This window comes from Paroedura picta, chromosome 5 (assembly GCF_049243985.1).
Source record: "Paroedura picta isolate Pp20150507F chromosome 5, Ppicta_v3.0, whole genome shotgun sequence".
Taxonomy (NCBI): Eukaryota; Metazoa; Chordata; class Lepidosauria; order Squamata; family Gekkonidae; genus Paroedura; species Paroedura picta.
Window position 1 is genome coordinate 14514085 of NC_135373.1, and position 23400 is coordinate 14537484.

General features: G+C 48.8%; 1 protein-coding gene across 3 annotated transcripts in view; it reads left to right on the top strand.

The window, feature by feature from the left end:
• Window positions 1–259: 259 nt before the first annotated feature.
• PRSS16 (serine protease 16) overlaps window positions 260–23400 on the top strand; it is a 49708-nt gene continuing 26567 nt past the window's right edge. For 2 of the 3 annotated variants that reach the window (XM_077336569.1, XM_077336571.1), the window contains exons 1-6: window positions 261–611; window positions 9530–9720; window positions 9851–9950; window positions 14017–14146; window positions 15924–16047; window positions 17254–17331. In XM_077336569.1, coding sequence (XP_077192684.1) covers window positions 545–611; window positions 9530–9720; window positions 9851–9950; window positions 14017–14146; window positions 15924–16047; window positions 17254–17331 — 690 coding nt within the window. In that variant the 5' untranslated portion in view covers window positions 261–544. Of the gene's footprint in view, window positions 612–9529; window positions 9721–9850; window positions 9951–14016; window positions 14147–15923; window positions 16048–17253; window positions 17332–23400 lie in introns of all 3 variants that reach the window. The other variant, XM_077336570.1, reaches the window with a different exon arrangement.

Consider the following 23400-nt stretch of genomic DNA (forward strand, 5'->3'; position numbering starts at 1 on the left):
ACAGCCCCCCCTTCCGCCGCTAGATATCACACCGGGGATCGAACCTGGGATTTCCGCTTATGCCCGGTTTCCTCCTCCTCACAGGCCACGTTTGAAGCCCAATGAACCCTTTCTGGGAAACCCTGATAGGTGTGGGCATGCGGCTGGTCCCCCCCCCCCCCCTCCCCTCCCCTCCCCTCCCCTCCCCCACCTCCCCGGGGTGGTTTAGGGCGAGAGTCTAAGCAGAGACGGGCAGGTTCGGGGGAGGCTTGACCCGCTACTTTTCTGCCTGTGGGGCGCGAGAACCCCGCCTTGGGGCGCTTTGCTTTCTTTTGGGGCTGAGCCAGCGCGCACCGAAACAGCAGAAGGGGCGCAGAAAGCGCAGGCGGCCACTCGAACCCTGGGCCAAGCTCCTCCTCGGAGGGTCGGGGCTGGGAGGGACAGCGGGTCATGTGAGAGAGGAGCCCTTCGCTTTAAACTCCCAGCCCGGCAGCCCGGAGTGAAAGTGACCAGAAGCTTTGGCCAATTTCTTCCTGTTGGTCCTGCGCGGAGGCGGGGCAGCGAGATGGGCGCCTTGAAACTCTCCTCGGCCACCTGCCTGCTGTTCCTCCTGCTGTTGGGGACCCAGGCGGGTAAGTCTCGAAAGCGCCCCTTCGGCCAAGTCGGGGAGGTTTTTTTAGCACCGGAGCCTGTGTTTCTTTAGTGGTTTACCCTTGGGGCATCATGAAATAGCCTCTTTCCCACAGACTGAATCTTGTCCCGGTGATTCCCTTGATGTGAAGCCAGTATGGATAGGAACTCAGAGCCAGTTCTCAAAATCTGGTCGGAGTTCCTGATTACATCAAATACTGATACAGAAATGTAAGGAGCTCTTAGTCTGACGAAGAGTGCTTGCACTCGAAAGCTCACGCCCTGAATAAATCTTTGTTGGTCTTAAAGGTGCTACTGGACTCTGATTCTATTGTGCTACTTCAGACCAACACGGCTACTTATTTGAATCTATTGATACAGAAATGTGTGTGCCTTTCTTTCCCCACCAAAACTCCAAAACACTTTTTCAGTGAAGCTAATCTTTGGGTCTTCTGCAGTTTGTTTGTTTGTTTTATTTCTATACTGTCCTCCCCGAAGGCTCAGGGCGGTTTACAGGAAACAACAAAATAGTACAGTTAATTTCTTCTTGATGCCATTTGTAACCCTTTACACTACTGATGACCAGTGTGTTGGGTAGAGCACTAGCTATGGTTGCCAACCTTCAGGTAAGACCTGGAGTTCTCTAGGAATGACAACTAAATCTCCAGAGGAAAGAGATCCATCCACCTTAAAGAGAAATGGCAACTTCTGTGGATTTCCCTTCTGAAACTCTGTTTCTAACTCTCCACCAGGAGTTGGCAAGCCTAGCTGCTGGCTTTTAAGAGACCTGAGTTCAAGTCCTGACTCTGCTCTGAAGCTGGGTGACTTCAAGACAGTTGCTCTCTTTCTCACTGCCCTGCAGAGTTGTTCTGTGGATAGAAAAGGGCTTGCCCATGAATTAAAAGCAGGATTTTTAAAAATACTGAAATATAGATTGGAGGGCATGGCCATTAGATTAGAAGTACAAATTCTGATGCGGGGAACATGTAAAACCAGAAAAGAGTATTGCAGAATTATAAGCCCCATTGGTTTTTTATAGCAGCAGATGGGGTGCAGACTCTGGCTTGGGAAATACAAAGCAGAATCTTCACTCAGATTGGAAGGCTGATTCACAGGCATAGCACCATGTATTCAGACAGTTTGTCAAAGCACTTGGATCCTTAGAACATATTTGGCTGGTGTGCAAAATCCAGTCAGGTTTGAGCGAAAAGCACTTGCCCTCCCTTTTAGCGGGTTAATTCACCCTTCCAAAAGCCTCCAATCTGCCCTTGTCAATGATTGGAAAGCTACCTTAGCAGTTGCTAAGGATTTGGCTACAGTGGTTGCCTGTTAGAAGGGGCAGAACTTGATCCCTTTGAGACCTTTGAGTCAAAAGAAGAGTACGATAACAAGAAGGGAGAGGCCAGGGAGGATCAGTTTGGGGCGCTAGAGGGACCTCCATTTGGGTACAATGCCTTTGAGTCCACCCTCCACGTCATTCAGTTGTCATTCCATGAGATGTTCAGGCCCCACTAGTAGGTTAGCAACTCTAGGCTTTAGGGCAGCCCCACTGTGATTAATCTGTTAGTCCATCATCTTCGGGACCTCTTTAAGGACTGGAGATGTCCCGGAGGATTGGAAGAGAGCAAACGTTATTCAGATCTTCAAAAAAGGGAGGAAGGATGACCCGGGAAACTACAGACCAGTGAGTCTGACCTCTGTTGTGGGTAAGATAATGGAGCAGATATTAAAGGGAGCGATCTGCAAACATCTGGAGGATAATTTGGTGATCCAAGGAAGTCAGCATGGATTTGTCTCCAACAAGTCCTGCCAGACCAACCTGGTTTCCTTTTTTGGATTTTAGTAAAGCTTTTGACAAGGTTCCCCATGATGTTCTGATAAGTTGAAGTACTGCAATCTGGATTTTCAGATAGTTAAGTGGATAGGGAATTGGTTAGAGAACGGCACTCAAAGAGTTGTTGTCAACGGTGTTTCATCAGACTGGAGAGAGGTGAGTAGCGGGGAACCTCAGGGCTTGGTGCTCGGCCCGATACTTTTTAACATATTTATCAATGATCTAGATGAGGGGGTGGAGGAACTACTCATCAAGTTTGCAGATGACACCAAATTGGGAGGACTGGCAAATACTCCGGAAGATAGAGTTCAACGAGATCTGAATATAATGGAAAAATGGGCAAATGAGATGCAATTTAATAAAGATAAGTGTAAAGTTCTGCATCTGAGTCAGAAAAATGAAAAAACATGCCTACTGGATGGGGGATACGCTTCTAGGTAACACTGTGTGTGAACGAGACCTTGGGGTACTTGTGGATTGTAAACTAAACATGAGCAGGCAGTGTGATGCAGCGGTAAAAACGGCGAATGCCATTTTGGGCTGTATCAACAGGGGCATCACATCAAAATCACAAGATGTCATAGTCCCATTGTATACGGCACTGGTCAGACCATACCAGGAGTACTGTGTGCAGTTCTGGAGGCCTCACTTCAAGAAGGACGTAGATAAAATTGAAAGGGTGCAGAGGAGAGTGACGAAGATGATCTGGGGCCAAGGGACCAAGCCCTATGAAGATAGGTTGAGGGACTTGGGAATGTTCAGATAGGTTGAGGGACTTGGGAATGTTCAGCCTGGAGAAAAGGACGTTGAGAGGGGACATTAGCCCTCTTTAAGTATTTGAAAGGTTGTCACTTGAAGGAGGGCAGGATGCTGTTTCTGCTGGCTGCAGAGGAGAGGACACGCAGTAATGGGTTTAAACTTCAAGTACAATGATATAGGCTAGATATCAGGAAAAAAAATTTCACAGAGTAGTTCAGCAGTGGAATAGGCTGCCTAAGGAGGTGGTGAATTCCCCCTCACTGGCAGTCTTCAAGCAAAGGTTGGATGCACAATTTTCTTGGATGCTTTAGGATGCTTTGGGCTGATCCTGCGTTGAGCAGGGGGTTGGACTAGATGGCCTGTATGGCCCCTTCCAACTCTATGATTCTAGTCTTTCAGATGCCACAAGATTTTTTGTGGACTTGTAAGCAAGATGGGAATTAAGGCAAGGGAGAGATTAGGTGCTTCCCACAATGGGGTCTAGCCAGTATACTTTGGTCAGCAGTTAGGCCTGCCTTTGTAGATTTCCTGATAAGTGTGAATAAAAGACTCTGGGCTGCGAGTCATGTGAATGTGTCGCAATGGAGGAAATGAGTTGGAGGCAAGTCAGCAATTCTGACACCTCCTGTGCTGCTGACCGGAGCTTCTCAGAGTTCAGACGCCAAGCTGTGCTGCTTGGCAGAGAGCAGGCGAAGCGTGGATAAATTCACCTTGTTTGGAACCAGCAATTGTTTTGGAGACATGGTTCTCATCCAACTACCTTAAGGAAGGGCCAAAACCTCAGACGGAGGCCTGATTCCCTGATGGGACATCTGCGTGCCTACCCATGGCCCAGGGGTTTCCCCCCAGCATCTCTCGTGATTTGGGGTCCAGTGGCCCCTTATAGACCAACAAAGTTTTATTTTAGGCATGAGCTTCCATGTGCGTCGTTGCCTGTACACGAAAGCTCACACCTAGAATAAAACTCTGTTGGTGTTAAAGGTGCTGTTGGACCCAAATATTGTTCTGCTACTTCAGGCCAACATGGCGAACCACCTTAATTCATCAACAAATGCAAGTCATCTCCCATGAAAAATCTAATTGCTGTCAAGAAGCCAGGTGAACTGGCTACCTTCAGCAGCTCTTCCCTGTCTCTCTCCAGGCCTAAGTCCTTGATGGCAAGGTATATGCTTCCATACTCATGTATTTGCATCTGAAGAAGCTGAGAGTGACCTAAGATTGGCCAGGGAAGCCCACTATAACAAGAAAAGATTTTTCAGTTATGTGAGGAGCAAACGTAAAGTAAAGGAGGCAATAGGCCCACTGTTGGGTGCGGATGGACAAACTCTAACGAAAGACACAGAGAAAGCAGAAAGGCTCAGCGCCTATTTTTCATCTGTTTTTTCCCACAGGTCAAAGGGTTTCGGTACACCTATCCACTTAACTATCTGAAAATCCAGATTGCAGTCCTTCAACTTATCCATCAGAACATCATGGGGAACCTTGTCAAAAACTTTACTAAAATCCAAGTAAATGACATCAACCGAATTTCCCCGATCCAGCAAACCTGTTACTTGGTCAAAAAAGGAAACCAGGTTGGTCTGGCAGGACCTGTTGGAGACAAATCCATGCTGACTTCCTTGGATCACCAAATTGTCCTCCAGATGTTTTCAGATCGCTCTATTTAATATCTGCTCCATTATCTTCCCCACAACAGAGGTCAGACTCACTGGTCTGTAGTTTCCCGGGTCATCCTTCCTCCCTTTTTTGAAGATCGGAATAACGTTTGCTCTTTTCCAGTCCTCCGGGACATCTCCAGTCCTTAAAGAGGTCCCGAAGATGATGGACAAGGGCTGTGCAAGTTCTCTGGAGAGTTCTTTGAGCACTCTCGGGTGCATTTTATCCGGCCCAGGGGATTTGAACTCATCCAGTGCAGCTAAATGCCTCTCGACAACCTCTCTATCCATGTTAACCTGCCACCCAGACACTATCCTTTGGCTACTGTGAAAAAAAATTTCACAGTCAGAGTAGTTCAGCAGTGGAATAGGCTGCCTAAGGAGGTGGTGAACTCCCCCTCACTGGCAGTCTTCAAGCAAAGTTTGGATACACACTTTTCTTGGATGCTTTAGGATGCTTAGAGCTGATCCTGCGTTGAGCAGGGGGTTGGACTAGATGGCCTGTATGGCCCCTTCCAACTCTATGATTCTATGATTCTATGAATCTTTGCATTATAAAAGCTTATTCAGAACTCCAATGACAGATATTCCCCTAGCGATAATAACAAAAGATCAGGCCAGCAGGCCTCGCTCACTTGTTTGGTAGGGTCCTTCCGATGTCCCGGTGTACCACTCACTGTGGGTCACCCCATTGCTGAAGTTCTCCAGTGGGTAGGTGGGGAGGTCCCCAGGGCTGGGGAACATTCCCGGGTAGCACTCCAGCGTGGAATTCTGTGGTAGACAATGGGTTAGGGAGAATCGGGGGGTCCCCACTCCAGGCTGGTGTGTTCTAGGCACGAACTGGGCTGCCTCTTCCAACGTCTCTATAGCAAACCCCCTGAGGTTCTCCATGGGGAAGGAGAGGCACTGAGGTTAGCCCTGATGTTTATACCTTATCAGGAATTAAGTGCTCAACCTCCCACAGTGGGGAAGGAGCCACCCTCTCCCCTTGAAGAGGCTAACCAAACAGCAGGAGTGGGGAGGGAAGAAAACTCAGCCAACCCTAAGTTAAGGGAAGCCTACAGCAGAAACTGAGATGCCCAGGTAGAATCTGATGTGGGAATAAGCCTCAAATCTATGGGAGAGTTTAGGGCTTGGACAACTCGGTATCATTCTAGACAAAGGGCAGGGAAACAAAGGCACCTAGGCAGGAAATCGGCCTTTGGTATCCTGAAAATCTGGTTTCAGAGGGCAGCTGTCTGCAGAAGATCAGCTACATTCAAATCCAGTAGGATCTTAGGGACCGATGAGATGAAAAACTTGTTGGCCTCTAGGGTGCTATTAGGGACTGGGGATCCCATGGAATTATGGCTCATTTCCAAACTACAGAGATCAATTCCCCTGGAGAAAATGGTTGCTTGGGAGGGTGAAATCCCTGATGAGGTCCCTCCCCTCCCCAAATCCCATTCCAGGCTCACCACCAAAATCTCCAGGTAATTCCCAATCCTAAATTGGTCAAGTTGCTACTGGACTTGAATCCGGCTCTTCCAACCCTCCCCCCTTCTACATCCACTGGCTTCTACATCCACTACCTTACCTACCATCAACCAATCTATATAATACATTTCCATGCCACCTGGGTTCCTTGGAGAGATGTGGCCACAAGTTGCCAAACACAAAACTTTGGAGTCTGCGACTGTTATTTGTTAAGTTGCAGATTTAAAAGTTCACTGAAGAACTGTACACCCTCGCAAGAATTTATCCCCGCAATTAAACATCATTGGTCTTAAAAATGCCAGCTGACTAAAAATTTGTTCCACTAGCTCAGCTGAGAGAGTCGCTCATCCTTTGTGTGTCCATACCTGCTCTGCTGATCCTATCCAAAGGCCTGGACCAACTGCAAAGAAAGTGTGTGACTTTGTTCTTGCCGTGTAGTGAGCACAGGGATGTAGGTTGTTGGAGGAGCATACCTGGCACACAGGAATATACAATGATATGCATTTTGAGGGCCTCGGTCTGTGAAGCCTCTGCTGAGGATGGCACTGTACGTTATCTGCTGACTGCATTAGGTGGGAAGAAGTTGGGCGGGGCCATGTGGCTCAGTGGTAGAGCCTCTGCTTGGCATGCAGAAGGTCTCTGGTTCAATCCTTGGTGTCTCCAGTTGAAAGGACCAGGCAGAAGGGGATGGGAAAGACCTCTGCGTGAGACCCAGGAGAGCCAGGAAGTCGGGCTGGAGCTCAGTTGTAGAGCCTTCACTTGGCATGAAGAAGGTCCCTGGTTAAATCCCCAGCATCTTCAGTTAAAAGGACGAAGCAGAAGGGGGTGGGAAAGACCTCCACCCGAGACCCTGGAGAGCCACAAAATGGGGCTGGAGCTCAGTGGCAGAGCCTCTGCTTGGCATGCAGAAGGTCCCTGATTCAATCTCTGGCATCCCCAATAGAAAGGACCAGGCAGCAGGGGATGAGAAAGACCTCTGCCTGAGGCCCTGGAGTCCCTTGAAGTGGGGAGCTCAGTGGAAGAGGCACTGCTTGTGAGACGGAAAGTCCCATGTTCAATTCTCAGCATCTCCAGTGACTTCGTTTGGTATCCATGCAATAGTCACTTCCAGACTACACTACTGTAACTTGCTCTACACAGTCCTACCCTTGTCTTTGATTCGGAAATTACAGCTGGTTCTAAATGTGGCTGCCAGTTTCCTCACTAGAACACCTCTGAGGGCCCACATTCAGCCGGTGCTTCGACACCTGCACTGGTTACCAGTCTGTTTCTGAGGCAGGTTCAAGGTTTTGGTATTTGGTACCTTTAAGGCTATACGCGGCCTGGGTCCCACTTACCTGCGGGACCTCTTGGTTGCTTATGCTCTCCTTCACTCTGCAGGTATGAATTTACTGGTTGTCCCGGGCCAACAGGACATTCGCCTGACCTCAACCCAGGCTAGGGCCTTTCCGGTCCTGGCCCCAACCTAGTGGAATGAGCTCCCGGAAGCGCTAAGGGCCCTGTTGGAGTTACCAGCTTTCTACAGGGCCTGCAAGACAGAGCTCTTCTGTCAGGCATATGGTTGAGGCCAGGGCAGTCTCCCGATAGTTCAATCAAGGATCCCCTCCAATATTGAGACCTGCAATGTTGAGTTTGTCAATTTAGACCTATTGGATTGGCTCCCACTCTCATTAAATGTCTTCTTCTCACCATGCCAAAGGCCAAAGCTGAGAGTGAGCTAAGATTGGCCAGGGAAGCCCATTGTAACAAGAAAAGATTTTTCAGTTATGTGAGGAGCAAACGTAAAGTAAAGGAGGCAATAGGCCCACTGTTGGGTGCGGATGAACACACTCTAACGGAAGATGCAGAGAAAGCAGAAAGGCTTAGTGCCTATTTTTCATCTGTTTTTTCCCACAGGTCAAAGGGTTTAGGCACATCTAGAGATGGCAGTAGCCAAAGGATAGTGTCTGGGTGGCAGGTTAACATGGATAGAGATTGATGTTGGTTGATGTCATTTACTTGGATTTTAGTAAAGCTTTTGATAAGGTTCCCCATGATGTTCTGATGGATAAGTTGAAGGACTGCAATCTGTATTTTCAGATAGTTAAGTGGATAGGGAATTGGTTAGAGAACCGCACTCAAAGAGTTGTTGTCAATGGTGTTTCATCAGACTGGAGAGAGGAAGGGACCATACAGGCCATCTAGTCCAACCCCCTGCTATGCGTAAATAATCCTAAAGCATCCAAGAAAAGTGAGTATCCAACCTTTGCTTGAAGACTGCCAGTGAAGGGGTCTCTTTAGGCAGCCTATTCCAATGCTGAACTACTCTGACTGTGAAATTTTTTTCCTGATATCTAGCCTATATATCAGGCGGCTTCAGGAGTGACGGAAACAGCCATATTCTGTGCGTCTGTCCAGCCGGTTCATCCAATACTGCTGTCTTTAGCCATGGCTATTTGGGGGAAGGGAGCAGGGCCTGTGGGTGATTTTGGCATCCTCATCCTTGCAGCTTCAGAGAAAAAGAAATGGAAAGGGCAGGAACAGCCTTTTGGTTTTTGTATGTAAAGGGGGAGGAGCTGCTTCCTGAAATATTGAAAACTAGAAGATAAGCCTGTTGTAGGTGAAATACAGCAGGCGCTAGCAGCCTGTGTCCCCACCCCCCAGGGGACCGTGTTCCTTGCCTCACCTGTTGGACGGCAGGAGAAAGAGAAGGAGGCCTGCAGGGAGGATGAGGAGGCGCGCAAGGTCCTGCGCGGACGAACGATGGCCGAAGTGCCCACCCCTAGCTCTACATAATGTGTAGGATAATGCAACACTGCAGCAAGAGTGATTAATAAAAACAAATAATTTGGTCAAGAGTTCAGTAGGTGAGCTCCAAGTGGCACCCAAAGGAGGGTCTAGGAGGCCCCCGAATGAGCCTAACAGAAATAATATTGACAAATTCCTCAAGAGAATAACAAATTAACTTAGAAGGGTTCTCCAAAATGTGAACTTATTCTATAATGAAAATAATGAAAAGAAACTTGATTAGAATGATATATTCCTCATGGGCATTGTGTAAAACAAAAAAACCCTTGCTCCTTACTCTGACGTCAGTGGTGCTTTTTCCTATAGATTACACAGCTCTGTTTTTCCTGGCATGAAACCAGGCAGTTGGCAGCCCTATAGTGTTGCAGTGACTACTGCCTTTTCCAACTCTGCATTCATCCCTCCTCAGGCAAACATTTCTGGCTCTTTCGACAATACGTCCTGCAGCAGCAGGAAGAACGGGCCATGAAAGAGGCCCCTCTGCGCTTGGGCCAGCTGCCTCAGAGACCGGCACCGAGTTCATCGCACACGCTCATCGGCAGCACAATCCTCCAGCCTCTGGATCACTTCAACCGGCAGGACCAGCGCACCTTCCATCAGGTAAACGGCAGCTGCAGAGAGGCCCAAGGATGTGTTCCGGTCTTCTTGAGAGCTTGCAAAGCATGGTTGCCAACTCTGGATTTGTGTGTCCCAGCATGCATTTCTTCCCTGTCTCTTTGCCACCCCACAGCGTTTCTGGATCAATGAGCAATATTGGCGACGTCCCAGTGGGCCCATCTTTCTCTACATCGGGGGAGAATCTTCTCTTTCCATGTATTCCGTCCTGTCAGGTAGGGGAGATCTTGGGCTGCTTGAATGTTTGGGTGTTGGAGACAGAAGAACATGGTCCCTCTGTTAGGGGGCTGTTCCAGCCAGGACCTACAAAGGCTACCTGTTCAAACACCTTTACAATGCAATTTCAGTCGCATGACCTGCACTGTGTTGGCCTTGTTTCACTTAGGTTTGTTCTCCACCTTGAATCTGAACAAGAAACATGGATTATAAATAACCTAAATCAGGGAGCCAGCATGGTGTCATGGTTAAGAGTGGCAGCTTCTAATCTGGCGAGCCGGGTTTGATTCCCCACTCTTCCACATGCAGCCAGCTGGGTGGCCTTGGCCTAGTCACAGTTCTGTTAAGACCTATTCTCAGAGAGCAGTCCTGCCAGAGCTCTCTCAGTTTCACCTACCTCACATGGTGCCTCTTGTGGGGAGAGGAATGGAAGGTGATTGTAAGCCACTTTGAGACTCCTTCGGGCAGTGAAAAGCATGGTATAAAAACACAGCTCTTCTTCCCCCCTAGTTACAAGTCCCCAACCTGGTGCCCTTGGCTACCGCCAGGCCCACCAACCGCTTTCCTGGTGCCTGCCAAGCATTTTTAGAAAGTAGGGAGGGCCAGGTGGGACTTTTGCTCAATAACACTCCTGACTGGTTGTGCAAAAAACCCAACTCTGTCAGCAGCTGCAGCCATGGCACAAGGATCTTTACTGGGTGACTGAAAGTAATCTGAGGCAGCCATTTTGTGGCTGACTCTACCTTCTGTTGCAGCCATTTTGTAGCAGCCATTTTGCCTCAGAATTCCAAAGATGTCTATAGGCTCCAAAAGTTTGGGGACCCATGGTGAAATGAATAGATAATGAGTTGGAAATGACTTGAAGTTGCTTAGAAGATGGGTTTCTGGTGGCAATGGCTCACCCCGTTATTTGTGTTTAGGGCTGCCATGTATGTCAGCGCTGCCAGAGGAGGATGGGAGGGAATTTTCGGGATCAGAGAGGAACAATGCGACATCCTGATGTCACCCAGAAATGATGTTGGTATGTTGGGGGACATAGCTCTGGCTTTGGGGCAGAGCTAATGGTAGAATTAGCTTCTAGTTTTGCCCCAAAGCCAGAGCATCATGATTGCAATTTCACATCTGGGTGATGTCAGTGTGTCACGTTAATTTGTGCTGTTCTGGCTTGAGGGGAGTAGGGCGGGGTCATAGAATTATAGAATCATAGAGTTGGAAGGGGCCATACAGGCTATCTAGTCTAACCCCCTGCTCAACGCAGGATCAGCCCTAACAATCCTGAAGCATCCAAGAAAAATGTGTATCCAACCTTTGCTTGAAGACTGCCAGTGAGGGGGAGCTCACCACCTCCTTAGGCAGCCTATTCCACTGCTGAACTACTCTGACTGTGAAAGGTTTTTTCCTGATATCTAGCCTATATCATAGAACTTGTAGTTTAAACCCATTACTGCGTGTCCTTTCCTCTGCAGCCAATGGGAACAGCATCCTGCCCTCCTCCAAGTGACAACCTTTCAAATACTTAAAGAGGGCTATCATGTCCCCTCTCAACGTCCTTTTCTCCAGGCTGAACATTCCCAAGTCCCTCAACCTATCTTCATAGGGCTTGGTCCCTTGGCCCGAGATCATCTTCGTCGCTCTCCTCTGTACCCTTTTAATTTTATCGACGTCCTTCTTGAAGTGAGGCCTCCAGAACTGCACACAGTACTCCAGGTGTGGTCTGACCAGTGCCGTATACAATGGGACTATGATATCTTGTGATTTTGATGTGATGCCCCTGTTGATATGGCCCAAAATGGCATTCGCCTTTTTTACCGCTGCATCACACTGCCTGCTCATGTTTAGTTTACAATCCACAAGTACCCCAAGGTCTCGTTCACACACAGTGCTACCTAGAAGCGTATCCCCCATCCAGTAGGCGTGCTTTTCATTTTTCTGACCCAGATGCAGAACTTTACACTTATCTTTATTAAATTGCATCTTGTTCTCGTTTGCCCATTTTTCCATTGGGTTCAGATCTCGTTGAACTCTGTCTCTATCTTCTGGAGTATTTGCCAGTCCTCCCAATTTGGTGTCATCTGCAAACTTGATGAGTAGTCTCTCCACCCCCTCATCTAAATCATTAATAAATATGTTAAAAAGTACCAGACCGAGCACCGAGCCCTGATGTACTCCGCTACTCACCTCCCTCCAGTCTGATGAAACACCGTTGACAACAACTCTTTGAGTGCGGTTCTCTAACCCAGTGGTCCCCAACCTGCGGGCCGCGGCCCGGTGTCGGGCCGCAAAGGCCATGGCACCGGGCCGCGGCTCCCTCTCCCCGCCCCGCCCCCGCAGTAAAAAACTTCCCAGGCCGCAAGCTTGCGGCCCGGGAAGCTTCTTACTGCGGGAGGCGGGGAGAGGGAATCAGGGCCGGGCCGCGCCTGTGCGGGCCACGCCCGCTCGGCCCGATCCGCGGGCGCGGCCCGTGGGCGCGGCCCGACCCGTGGGCGCGGCCCGGGCGCGGCTCGCGGGCGCGGCTCGGGTGCGGCCCGATCCGCGGGTGCGGCGTGGGCCGGTCCCCAGCCTCGGAAAGGTTGGGGACCACTGCTCTAACCAATTCCCTATCCACCTAACTATCTGAAAATCCAGATTGCAGTCCTTCAACTTATCCATCAGAACATCATGGGAAACCTTATCAAAAGCTTTACTAAAATCCAAGTAAACGACATCAACCAAATTTCCACGATCCAGCAAACCTGTCACTTAGTCACAAAAGGAAACCAGGTTGGTCTGGCAGGACCTGTTGGAGACAAATCCATGCTGACTTCTTTGGATCACCAAATTGTCCTCCAGATGTTTGCAGATCGTTCCCTTTAATATCTGCTCCATTATCTTCCCCACAACAGAGGTCAGACTCACTGGTCTGTAGTTTCCTGGGTCATCCTTCCTCCCTTTTTTGAAGATCGGAATAACGTTTGCTCTCTTCCAGTCCTCCGGGACATCTCCAGTCCTTAAAGAGGTTCCGAAGATGATGGACAAGGGTTGTGCAAGTTCTCTGGAAAGTTCTTTGAGCACTCTCGGGTGAATTTCATCTGGCCCAGGAGATTTGAATTCATCCAGTGCAGCTAAATGCCTCTCGACAACCTCTCTGTCCATGTCAACCTGCCACCCAGACACTATCTCTTGGCTACTGCCACCTCTAGATGTGCTTAAACCCTTTGACCTGTGGGAAAAAACAGATGTAAAATAGGCGCTGAGCCTTTCTGCCTTCTCTGCATCCTCTGTTAGAGTTTGTCCATCTGCACCCAACAGTGGGCCTATTGCCTCCTTGACTTTATGTTTGCTCCTCACATAACTGAAAAATCTTTTCTTGTTACAGTGGGCTTCCCTGGCCAATCTTAGCTCACTCTCAGCTTTGGACTTTCTGATGATTGATTTACAGTGCCTAGTAACTTGTAGGTACTTTTCTTTAGAGCTCTGTCCTTCCCTCCATTTCCTGAACATTTCCCTTTTCTTTCTTAGTTCCTCTTGAAGTTCTCTGTTCATCCAAATAGGCTCCTGCAGTGTTTTCGTCTTTCTGGGATAGTTATTGATCGAGCATGCAATAGCTCTTGTTTGAGTAGCGCCCACCCTTCACATGCTCCCTTCCCTTCCAGCATTCTCGTCCATGGTATGACACTCATCATGTCTCTGAGTTTATTAAAGTTTGCCCTATGAAAATCCAACATCCGCGTCTGGCTACAAGCTTCCTTGCCTCTCCATCTCAAAAGGAATTCTATGAGGACATGGTCACTTCCCCCTAGGGTCCCCACCTCCTTCACCTCATCCACCAACTCTTTTGTTGGTCAGTATTAAGTCCAGTATGGCTGAACCTCTTGTGGGTTCATCTACCATTTGATAAATGAAACTGTCAGCCAGGCAGGTCAGAAAGTTGCATGACTGAGGTCAAGTGCATCTGGAAAGTGGTGTACCCTCACCAGAAACCAGGAGGTCTGGCAGCTGGCTACCCTACTTGTGAAGCTTTGCTTCTGCTCTGCTGTGAAATTTCTTTTTCCTTGTGCCTTGAGTGATCTCTCGGCCTGATTTCAGGACACCATGTGGAGCTGGCCCATAAGTATGGGGCTCTGCTTGTGGCGTTGGAGCATCGCTTCTATGGAGCCAGCCTCAATTCCGACGGGCTACAAGACCAAAATCTCTTGTTCCTCTCCAGCCAGCAAGCGTAAGTTGACTCCTGGGGCTAAAACCATTGAGGTATGTGTGTGTGTGAGTTGGGCTGGAGTTTAGGGTTGTCAGCCTCCAGATAAGACCTGGAGATCTCCTGGAATGATAAATGACTTGTGTCTCTCTCTGCCTGTGGAGATCTAGAACACAGATTCCTGTGGCACCTTAAGGCCAGCACTTTTATTTCTGAGTCTTAAAGGTGCTCCTGGATCTGAGCTTTTTTCTGTCGCTTCAGACCGACATGGCGACCTGCCTAAATCTGTGGAGACAGGATGATCAGTTCCCCTGGAGGAACCACTGCTTTGGAGGGTGGAACTCCATGTTCACTGGCTTCCATTGCCTGGGGATCAATTGTAATAGTGGGAACCTATAGCCACCTGGAAATAGGCAACCATATAAACCAGGCAAACAAAACACATTTGCAAAATTGGGCTTTTCTTTCCTGTCCTAACATGTGGGCAACACACACGCATAAACGCACACACACTGGAAATCTTATTCTCCTGCTCCTTCTGGCTTCTGCTGTTTCCTCAGGCATTGCCTATAATATTTTAAAAGCTTAAGGAATAGCAACATGATTTCTCTTTCTTAAAAAAAACAAGGCAGAGATTCTTGGGGAAAGCTGAACTCTGCACTGGAATGCAAGGATGTTCTTTGGACACTCTTAACTGAGTTCTCTGGGACGATCTAAGCGTGTTAAGGATAAATAAAGGTAGAATCCAAGGGTTCTGGCTTGAAATCCCCAATTGGGTCACAGGGCCAGTCACACCCTTTCAGCACAGCCACCCTCACGGGTTGAGGTGGTGAGGAAAAAATGGAGCCAAGAACAAGTTAAGCCACATTGGGTACCCCGTGGTGTGGGTGTGGGGTGTGTGTTATCATATGGCAGAGATGGAAGCATATTAGGAATATAACATACTAGCAGTAGAGCCCGCTGTCAAAAAAATACAGTGGGCCCTAGGGGAGGGTTTGCTTCCCCTCCCCCCCATGTAGCAAAACGCTCCCCAGGCCCCAGGGCGGCGTGGAGGTTTTAAAACGCTCCCCAAGCCCTGGGGAAGGCGATCCACGGCTCCGGGAGCCGTGGATCGCCTTCCCCGGGGCTTGGGGAGCGTTTTTAGGCGGCGTGGAGCTTTGGAAACACTTACCAAGCCCCGGGGAAGGTGATCTGCGGCTCCGGGAGCCACTGTTCGCCTTCCCCGGGGCTTGGGGAACATTTTAAGGCAGCATGGAGGTTTGAAAATGCCCCCCAAGCCTCGGGGAAGGTGATCCGCGGCTCCGGGAGCCGCAGATCACCTTCCCCGGGGCTTGGGGAGCGTTTTAAGGTAGCGTGCGAGGTCAGGAAACACTCCCCAGGCCCTGGGGAGGGTGCTGGGCGGCTCAGCGAGCCGGCCAGTGGGCTCCCCGGGATCTGGGGAGCCGTTGTTGGGGTGGGGCCAGGGAACCTACCTTCGCTCCCGGCGGTCAGCAAAGTAATGGCCGCCGTGGAGCGAAGGAAAGCTCTGGTGGGGGGTGGGGCGGGTTGCTGGCCAGGCAAGCAGCCAATCAGCAGCTGCCCGATTGGGCCCTCCGCTTGTCAGTCCAGGGGAGGGCGCCTATCGGCACCCTTCCTCATCCCGGACAGGGCCAGTCTTCGGTACCCTTACTCTTTTATTTAGTCTGTGGCGCCAGCACCGCAGGGCGGTTTAAAGATGGGAATATATAATATGGGGGAAGCATGATTGATAAATGAAAGAAACCCTTTGGGTTTTTACACTTTGGCTCTGTGTCCCTTGCAGCTTATCTGACTTGGTTGCCTTCCACTGGTTTGTCACCCAGAAGTACAACCTTACACCAAACAACACCTGGATTTGTTTCGGCGGCTCTTATCCTGGCTCACTCGCAGCCTGGTTCAGACTCAAGGTGCGTCTCTTAGGTGGGCTGTGAAGGGTGAAAATAGGGAAGGCCTTGTAATTGCATCTCCAGGGACTACAGAGCGCATCGATTATTCCAGCCTCCAGTGTATCCTCTAGAGAAGACTGATAAATCAGAATGCTTAGCGTTTTTACTGTGCTTTCCAAATGTCCGAGGTACTTGACATACCATATCTTATGACCCTTACACCCCTGTAAGGTAGACCAGTACAATGATTTCCATATTACAGAGATTTGAACTGGGAACTTTCTGATTCATACCTGGATCTCCTGACCATTTGGAAGGAGCAGTGTACTCTTAACAGCTCTGTTAGGAAATTCCTGTGGATTTGGAGGGGTGAAACCTCGGGAGAGGGATGAGAGGGGACTCAGCAGAGTACCATGCCACAGAGTCCACCCTCCAAAGCTGTCAGTTTTCTCCGGGAAACTGATCTCTATAGTCTGGAGTTCAGCTGTAGTCCTGGGAGAACTCCAGCCTGGAGGACTTGAATATCTGCAGGACTTGAATATCTGCAGGTCTTTAGCTACCGTTGCCCTGAAATCTTACACAGAAGCTCATCGGAAGGGAGGCCATAGTTTAAACAGCTGCACATGACCATTGCAAGGGCATGTAATGCTGGTTCTGCCCATCGAGTCCACAGAAGCCAAAGGGTAGACCAGAAGCTCTTTGCCCTGCCCCTTTCTCTACCATGACCGTTAATGCACTGGAGATTTCATGCCAGGCTGCAGGCTGGAGTTTTAGTTGTGGCAGGTTGCCCCACCTCTTCCTGCACCCACATGGGGAAGCATTTGGCCCAGTGTGCCTCATCCACCCCCGATTCGTGCTGCTGCACGAGAGCTGGGGCAGGGAAGTTCTCAGCGCATGAACAGTCCATGAGTGACAATTGAAGGTTTGAGGAAGACCTCCCTTTGTGTGCCTTGGCTGCTTGTTTCCATTTTGATACTAAGGAACATGAGGGCTATTAAGAGCAGCAGTGGAAATAGAGCTGCATCAGGCTCTGGGCCTGCCTCAAAGGGTTCCAAGTTAGATGACAATTTTTCCTGATTTTTGTCATTGCTGGTGCTGGAAAGAGGAAAAACCACCTTGGACCCCCCACACCCCCAGTAGGCTGAGACCTTGATGAGAACCCCCCACTGCAAAATCTGCTTATCCCTGCTTATCCACCTTAGTTTCTTTCTCTTCCCCCATCCCCAGTTTCCTCATCTGGTGTTCGCTGCTGTTGCCTCTTCTGCCCCTGTCAGAGCCGAGGTGGATTTCAAGGGCTACAACCAGGTGAGGTCCAGCTGGGAACTTGAGTGGCCTGTGCAGTGGAGCTTCCTGAGCTACTTAATTCTAATAATTAAATGTCTAGACTGCTCAAGTTCAGAACAGGGGAGGTTGATCAATTGCCCAAATACCTAAGTGGAAAAAAAATTGGGGGCGGGGGAGGGGCAGTGTCAGAAGTAATAAGAGATGCCCAGTTTTCATGCCCTTTCTTTGGGGTGGGGAATGTCTTGAGCATGACCTTTGGGCTTAATGAAGAAGAAGAGCTGTTTTGTTTTATTTTGTTTTTAATACCCCTGCTTTTCATCATCTGAAGGAGTCCCGAAGCACCTGAAAAATACCTTTCCCTTCCTCTCCCCCACAACAGACACCCTGGGAGGTAGGCGGGGCTGAGAGAGCTCTAAGAGAATAGTTCTGTGAAAATAGCTTTTAAAAAAATTGTGTCTGGCCCAAGGTCCCCCAGCTGGCTGCATGTAGAGGAGGAGCAGGCAGTAAAACCCAGTTCTCCAGATCACAGAATCATAGAATCTGTCCCTCTTAATAAAACAGTAAGGGGGGTTGGGTTGGGCTGAGTCCATGATCAAAACTCCCGGATTGGCCCCTTGGCCCCGGACTGACAAGCGGAGGGGCCATTTGGAAGGTGCAAAGCGCCTTCTGATTGGGCCCTCACGAGGACAGACCAGAGTTCCAGGGCAATCAGGAGACATCACTGCCAGTCTGCTCCTGACCACCGCAGGGAGAGGCGGTCAGTTGGGCTGCCAAGGGGGGGTGAGAACAGAGGCTGCGCCAGCCCTTTTCACCCCAAGGCTGTCCTAACTCTCATGTCCAACTGCAAATTGCCTCAGAACCCTGACAGAGATGGCAGGAGGCTGCACAGTGTGCTCCCTCCCCTCCCTCCCTTCAGGCCTGCTGCGAAGGAGCCTCTCACAGGCCCTGACTGAGGGGAGGGAGGCCTTTCCAAGAGCAACGCAGGGGAGCCTGAGGGCCTTCCTTTTGAGGGGGGGGGACTTTCCCCTTCTGCCAAACAGTTGCCTGACAGGGAGGCCACAGAAAAGCCCCTTCTCACTTAAAATACTGCTCTGCCCAGAGGTTAGACACAGCCAAGCCATGTGTCTTTCTTCTTTGCAACTCTCTGCAGATTTGAGGCCTACTGTACAGCGTTATTCTGCAGAGGAAGCTGGTTCATTTGTCTCCTGTTTCATCTGCACAACGACCCTGTGCAGTAGGCCCCAAGTCTTTCAATTCAACAACAACCTGTGTGGGAGTCCTTAAATGTTTCTTCTCTACCATAACTCTGTCCAAAGTAGCCCTTTCTGCCTGGGGAGCTGATCTTTATGCTCTGCAGATGAGCTGTAATTCCAGGAGCTCTACAAGCCCCACCTGGAGGTTGCCTATCCCTGGGTTGGAAATATTCCTGGAGGTTTGGAGGTGGGACTTCAAAATCGTACAAGGCCTCAGAGTCCAGCCTTCAAAGGAGCTATTTTTGCCTGCAGTTGGGAGGGAGTGGTGCAGGGGTGTCCCTCCTGGCCTATGGGTTATGGCCAGCCCTTACCAGCAACTGTTTGTATTCTAGGCCACAGACACGCAGACCAGCATCAGTCCTGTGTCTGGAAAGTGCAGGAAGATCTAAATAAATATTTAAAGACTTTGGGTAGTAAACAACAGGGTACAAAAATCTGTTCTTCTAAGGAGCAACCATGAAAGAAGCATGTGGGCACATAACATTTTATCAACAGTGAAAAAATTGAGAAGGAACAGGGTGAACACCTGTGTACTGTGATTACCCCATGTGTATTAGGGCAGAGGGGCATTTCGGTGTCTGTGGCCTAATTCACACAAGAAGGGAAATGACGCAGAACTGGGAGGAATTGGTTGCTACATAACCTTCCCCTAAGAAGAGTCTCCAGTCTGATTTTCCCTTCACATATCTGAAAACATGGCTCTGGAAAGCTCATCTGTAACCAATATGCCACAATTCCCAAAGGTCCGTCCTCTCCCACACTCAACTAACATTCCAAACCGCAGGTTCTTGACACCCATCTCTCCACAGCCATACCCTCATTGGCCACCACACCACCACAACCCCCCACACAACACACACATTCAACCCCATGCCCTTACAAACTGGACAACTCCTCCCCTTCCTCTTCCAACTGACAAGCTCTAGTGCCTGTTGTATTCTTGGATATAACGGGCTTTGCCCCTAGTCATAGAATAATAGATAGGGATCTCATAGGTCATCTAGTCCAAACTCCTGCACTATGCAGGACACTGACATTCCAGTTGCTTCACAGAATCAGCCTCTCCGTCAGATGGCTATCCAGCCTCTGTTTAAAAATTTCCAAAGATGGAGAACCGCTCTGTCAGAAACTTCTTCCGGATGTTTAGATAGCATTTCTTTTGAATTAATTTGATCCCATTCATTCTGGTCTGTCCCTCTGGGGCATGAGAGAACAATTCTGCTCCATACTCTATATCAGTGGTCCACAACCCCTAGGCCGCGGCCCGACGCACGGCATTCCCCTGATCCAGCAAGGTAGTCACTTTCTTGAAAAAAGATATAAGGTTGGTCTGACATTACTTGTTCTTGCGAAAACCCCGCTGAGTCTTAGAAATCACAGAAATCAAGCTGATGGGTCAATAATTACCTGGATCCTCCTTTTTCCCTTTCTTGAAGATGGGGACAACATTTGCCCACCTCCAATCATCTGGCACCTCACCTGTTCTCCAAGAAGTGTCAAAAATAATGGACAGAGGTTCAGAGATGACATCTGCAAGTTCTTTTAGTACCCTTGGATGCAGTTCATCTGGCCCAGAAGACTTTGTTTCATTTAAATAAAATACCTGTTTGTGGACTGTTCCGACAGTGATCCTAGGCCACCATTCCCGTCCCCCGTGTTGTGTTACGTTTTTGCCACATTGATCACTATTTTCCTCACAATAGGAGTTAAGCAGTTCAGCCCTCTCTTCATCATCTGTTATAATTTCACTTTCTTGTCCTCACAGTGGTCCTATGATATCCCTATTATTTTTCTTGCTTGAAATATAACTAAAGAAGCCTTTTTATGTTTTTTGTTATGTTTGAATTGTTTGTGATTGAGCCTTCAGTATTTCACTTTTAAGGGACTCCCAGCCCTCTTGGACTCCCATCTCTCTAAGTCTTTCTGACCACGGGACTCTACACAACATACCTTTAAGTCTGTGAAAATCAGCCTTCCTGAAGTCCAGTCTATACGTACGTATAGGTTTTCTCTTTCCCACGATTGAAAATTCCAAAAGCACATGGTCACTGCTACCAAGTATGCCCACTACTTTCACCTCATCTACCAGTTCTTCCCTATTGATGAGAATCAAGTCTAAAATAGGTTCCCCTCTATGTTCTGGGAAATGAAGCGGTTGGCAAGACAAATTAAGAATTTAGCAGAGTTTGCATTTTTAGCAGATATCTGGGTAATTGAAGTCACCCATGACCACAGTTTCCCCCTTTTTTGAAAATTGTGTAATTTGGTCTAGCAGTATCTCATTCAAGTCCTCTGACTGGCTTGGGGGTCTATAGCAGACCCCCACAATAATACCACTCTCATTTCCTACTCGTTTTATATTTACCCCAATACACTCAACTGAATTTTCATGTTCAGGTACCTGTATTTCTTTACAAGAATAAAGATTCCTACCATATATTGCTACACCCCCCCCCCCACTTCTTTTCTTGTCTGTCATCACACCAAGTTCTGAATTTACGTCTCGCTCCCCCTTTGTGTCTAGTTTAAAGCCCTCTTCACCAGGTGTGCAAGGGTTCTCCCAAAAATACTTTTTCCATCCCTTGTGAAGTGCACACCATCTCCTGATAATAGCCCCTCATATTGACAGCATTGACCATGATCCAGAACTCCACATTTTCCCCGTTGACACCATTGACGTAGCCAGTCATTTACTTGCATAATTTTTCTCTCTCTTCCTATGCCTCGGCCACTTACAGGAAGGACTGATGAAAACACAGCCTGTGCTCCCAGGTCCTTTACCTTTTCCCCCAGATCCACAAAGTCTTCTTTAATATTTTTCATGTTCTGCTGGGCAGCATTGTTTGTTCCTACATGGATAAGAAGGAAGGGGTAATGATCTGTAGGCTTGATGAGCCTGTCCAGCCGTTCTGTCACATCCTTGATGCATGCACCAGGAAGGCAGCAGACTTCTCGAGACAACAAGTCTGGTCTACACACTTCGGCCTCTACACCTCATAGCAAAGAATCCCCAATTACCAATACCCGTTTTTTCGTACCCTTGGGAGCAGAACTAAAACTCTTTCTTGTGGAGGACTGTGAAGTGTTTCCTGAGCTTTGTGGGGTCGGCGGGGGAGAAGACCTAGGGCCATTCTGCACCAGGATCTATGTAGCAAATTGGTTGCGGAAGGAAAAACACCATTTTAAATAGTGGAATTCGTCATTATGCATACCTGCCTTTGTAGTGGAATCCAGTTGCGTTTCTATCGTTTCCCACAGGTTTCCGGTCTCAGCAAAAATCGCTAGCCAGGAAGCGATATTGCCGAGTTTTGTCCCGCCCCTGGCTGTCAAGCAGCCAATGGACGGCCGTTATCATGCTCCTGAAAAGCCCCTTTCCCTTTAAGGAAGGTTTAAAAAAAAAACACACACACACACGTTGCAACGAATCTGCGTTGATTCGTTGCAATGGAGAGACCCATCTAACTAGCAGGTGGTGTTTGAGCTGCCATTTCATCGTTGCCACGCTCCCCCGAGTGAAAAAAAAATACCCCCCCCACACACACGGGCGCAATTTTTGGCCCGAAAATAGAGTGAAAAATAAAGGGAAAATAAACCAGCAAACGGGGCTGTGTGTTGCTTGGTGCTTGATGACTTAAAACAGCTCTGGGGAGGGACTGCAGCCAGGGAAGCCTCGCTGGGTAAATGAAGGCTCGCCGGTGCATTGATCTCAGCTCGCTCCGAGAAAAAAAAAATGGTGATCGCTTCACCGGAAGATCAGAGGAGAGAGCCAGGGGGAGGGACTTTGCAGAAACCGCAACAATGGTAACGCACAGAACTTTTCCGCTAGTGTTGCAGATTGGTTGCAAGAGTGTAGCGCTTTCTGGAGGGTGAATCCACTTTTTGGGATTTCCCTGAAAGCGCTACAATGAAGCGCTTTTTGCGGATCGGTTTCAGGAGTGTTGCAGATTGTCAACGACGTTGTGCATAACAGCAAATCAGTAGCGATTTCAATTTGCAACCATTGTGCAATTTTGAACGAGTGTGGAATGGCCCCTAGAATTCTCACCTGTGGGTGACTGTGAATTTTTTCCTGGTCTACCTTGGGGCTTTTTCTTCATGGGGGATTGCACTTCAGGCAGATCTTGGAACCGATTGCTGAGCATCACTGGGTCAGACCTTCTCCTTATTCTTCTACTTCTATGTGTAACATTCTTCCAATTATTACCCTCCTGCATTAGGTGCTCTTAATTTTGTTTTGAAAGATTTCCCTCCTCTTGCAGTATAATCCGTTTCTCTAATCCCCGGACCTTCTCCTCCAGCAGAGCCACTAATTTGCACTTGCTGCATTTGTAAAAATTGTCCCCCTGAGGTAAAAAGACAAACATTCCACAGACGGTACATGTCATTCCGCAACCTTCTTCATTCTTCATGCTACTTTGATCCATCTCAACAGTCCTACACTTCACTGAAACCATCAGCTTGATCCTAAGGTGAAAAGCCAACAGCCAACAGTCCTTTAGCTCTTGCTCTTGGCTCCTTACAGAGTATTATGGTTTAATTCAAACCCCATGAGTCTTTTTTGTTTTGTTTGTCTGGCAAACAAGAGCCTTTTATAGCACAAAGGCCTACTCAGCAGAGGGCGGAGCTAGCAGTCAGTTCCTGAGTCAGCTCCTGAAAAAATGTTCTCCTCCCAGCTCCTCCAGAGATTAGAATCTTCCACTGTTAGCTCTGACACTATGCTGGGTCACCTAAATCAGTGGTCCCCAACCTTTTTATCACCGGGGATCAGTCAACGCTTGACAATTCTACTGAGGCCTGGGGGGGGCACTGCCAAGGAGTGGGAGGAGAGGGTGACCCG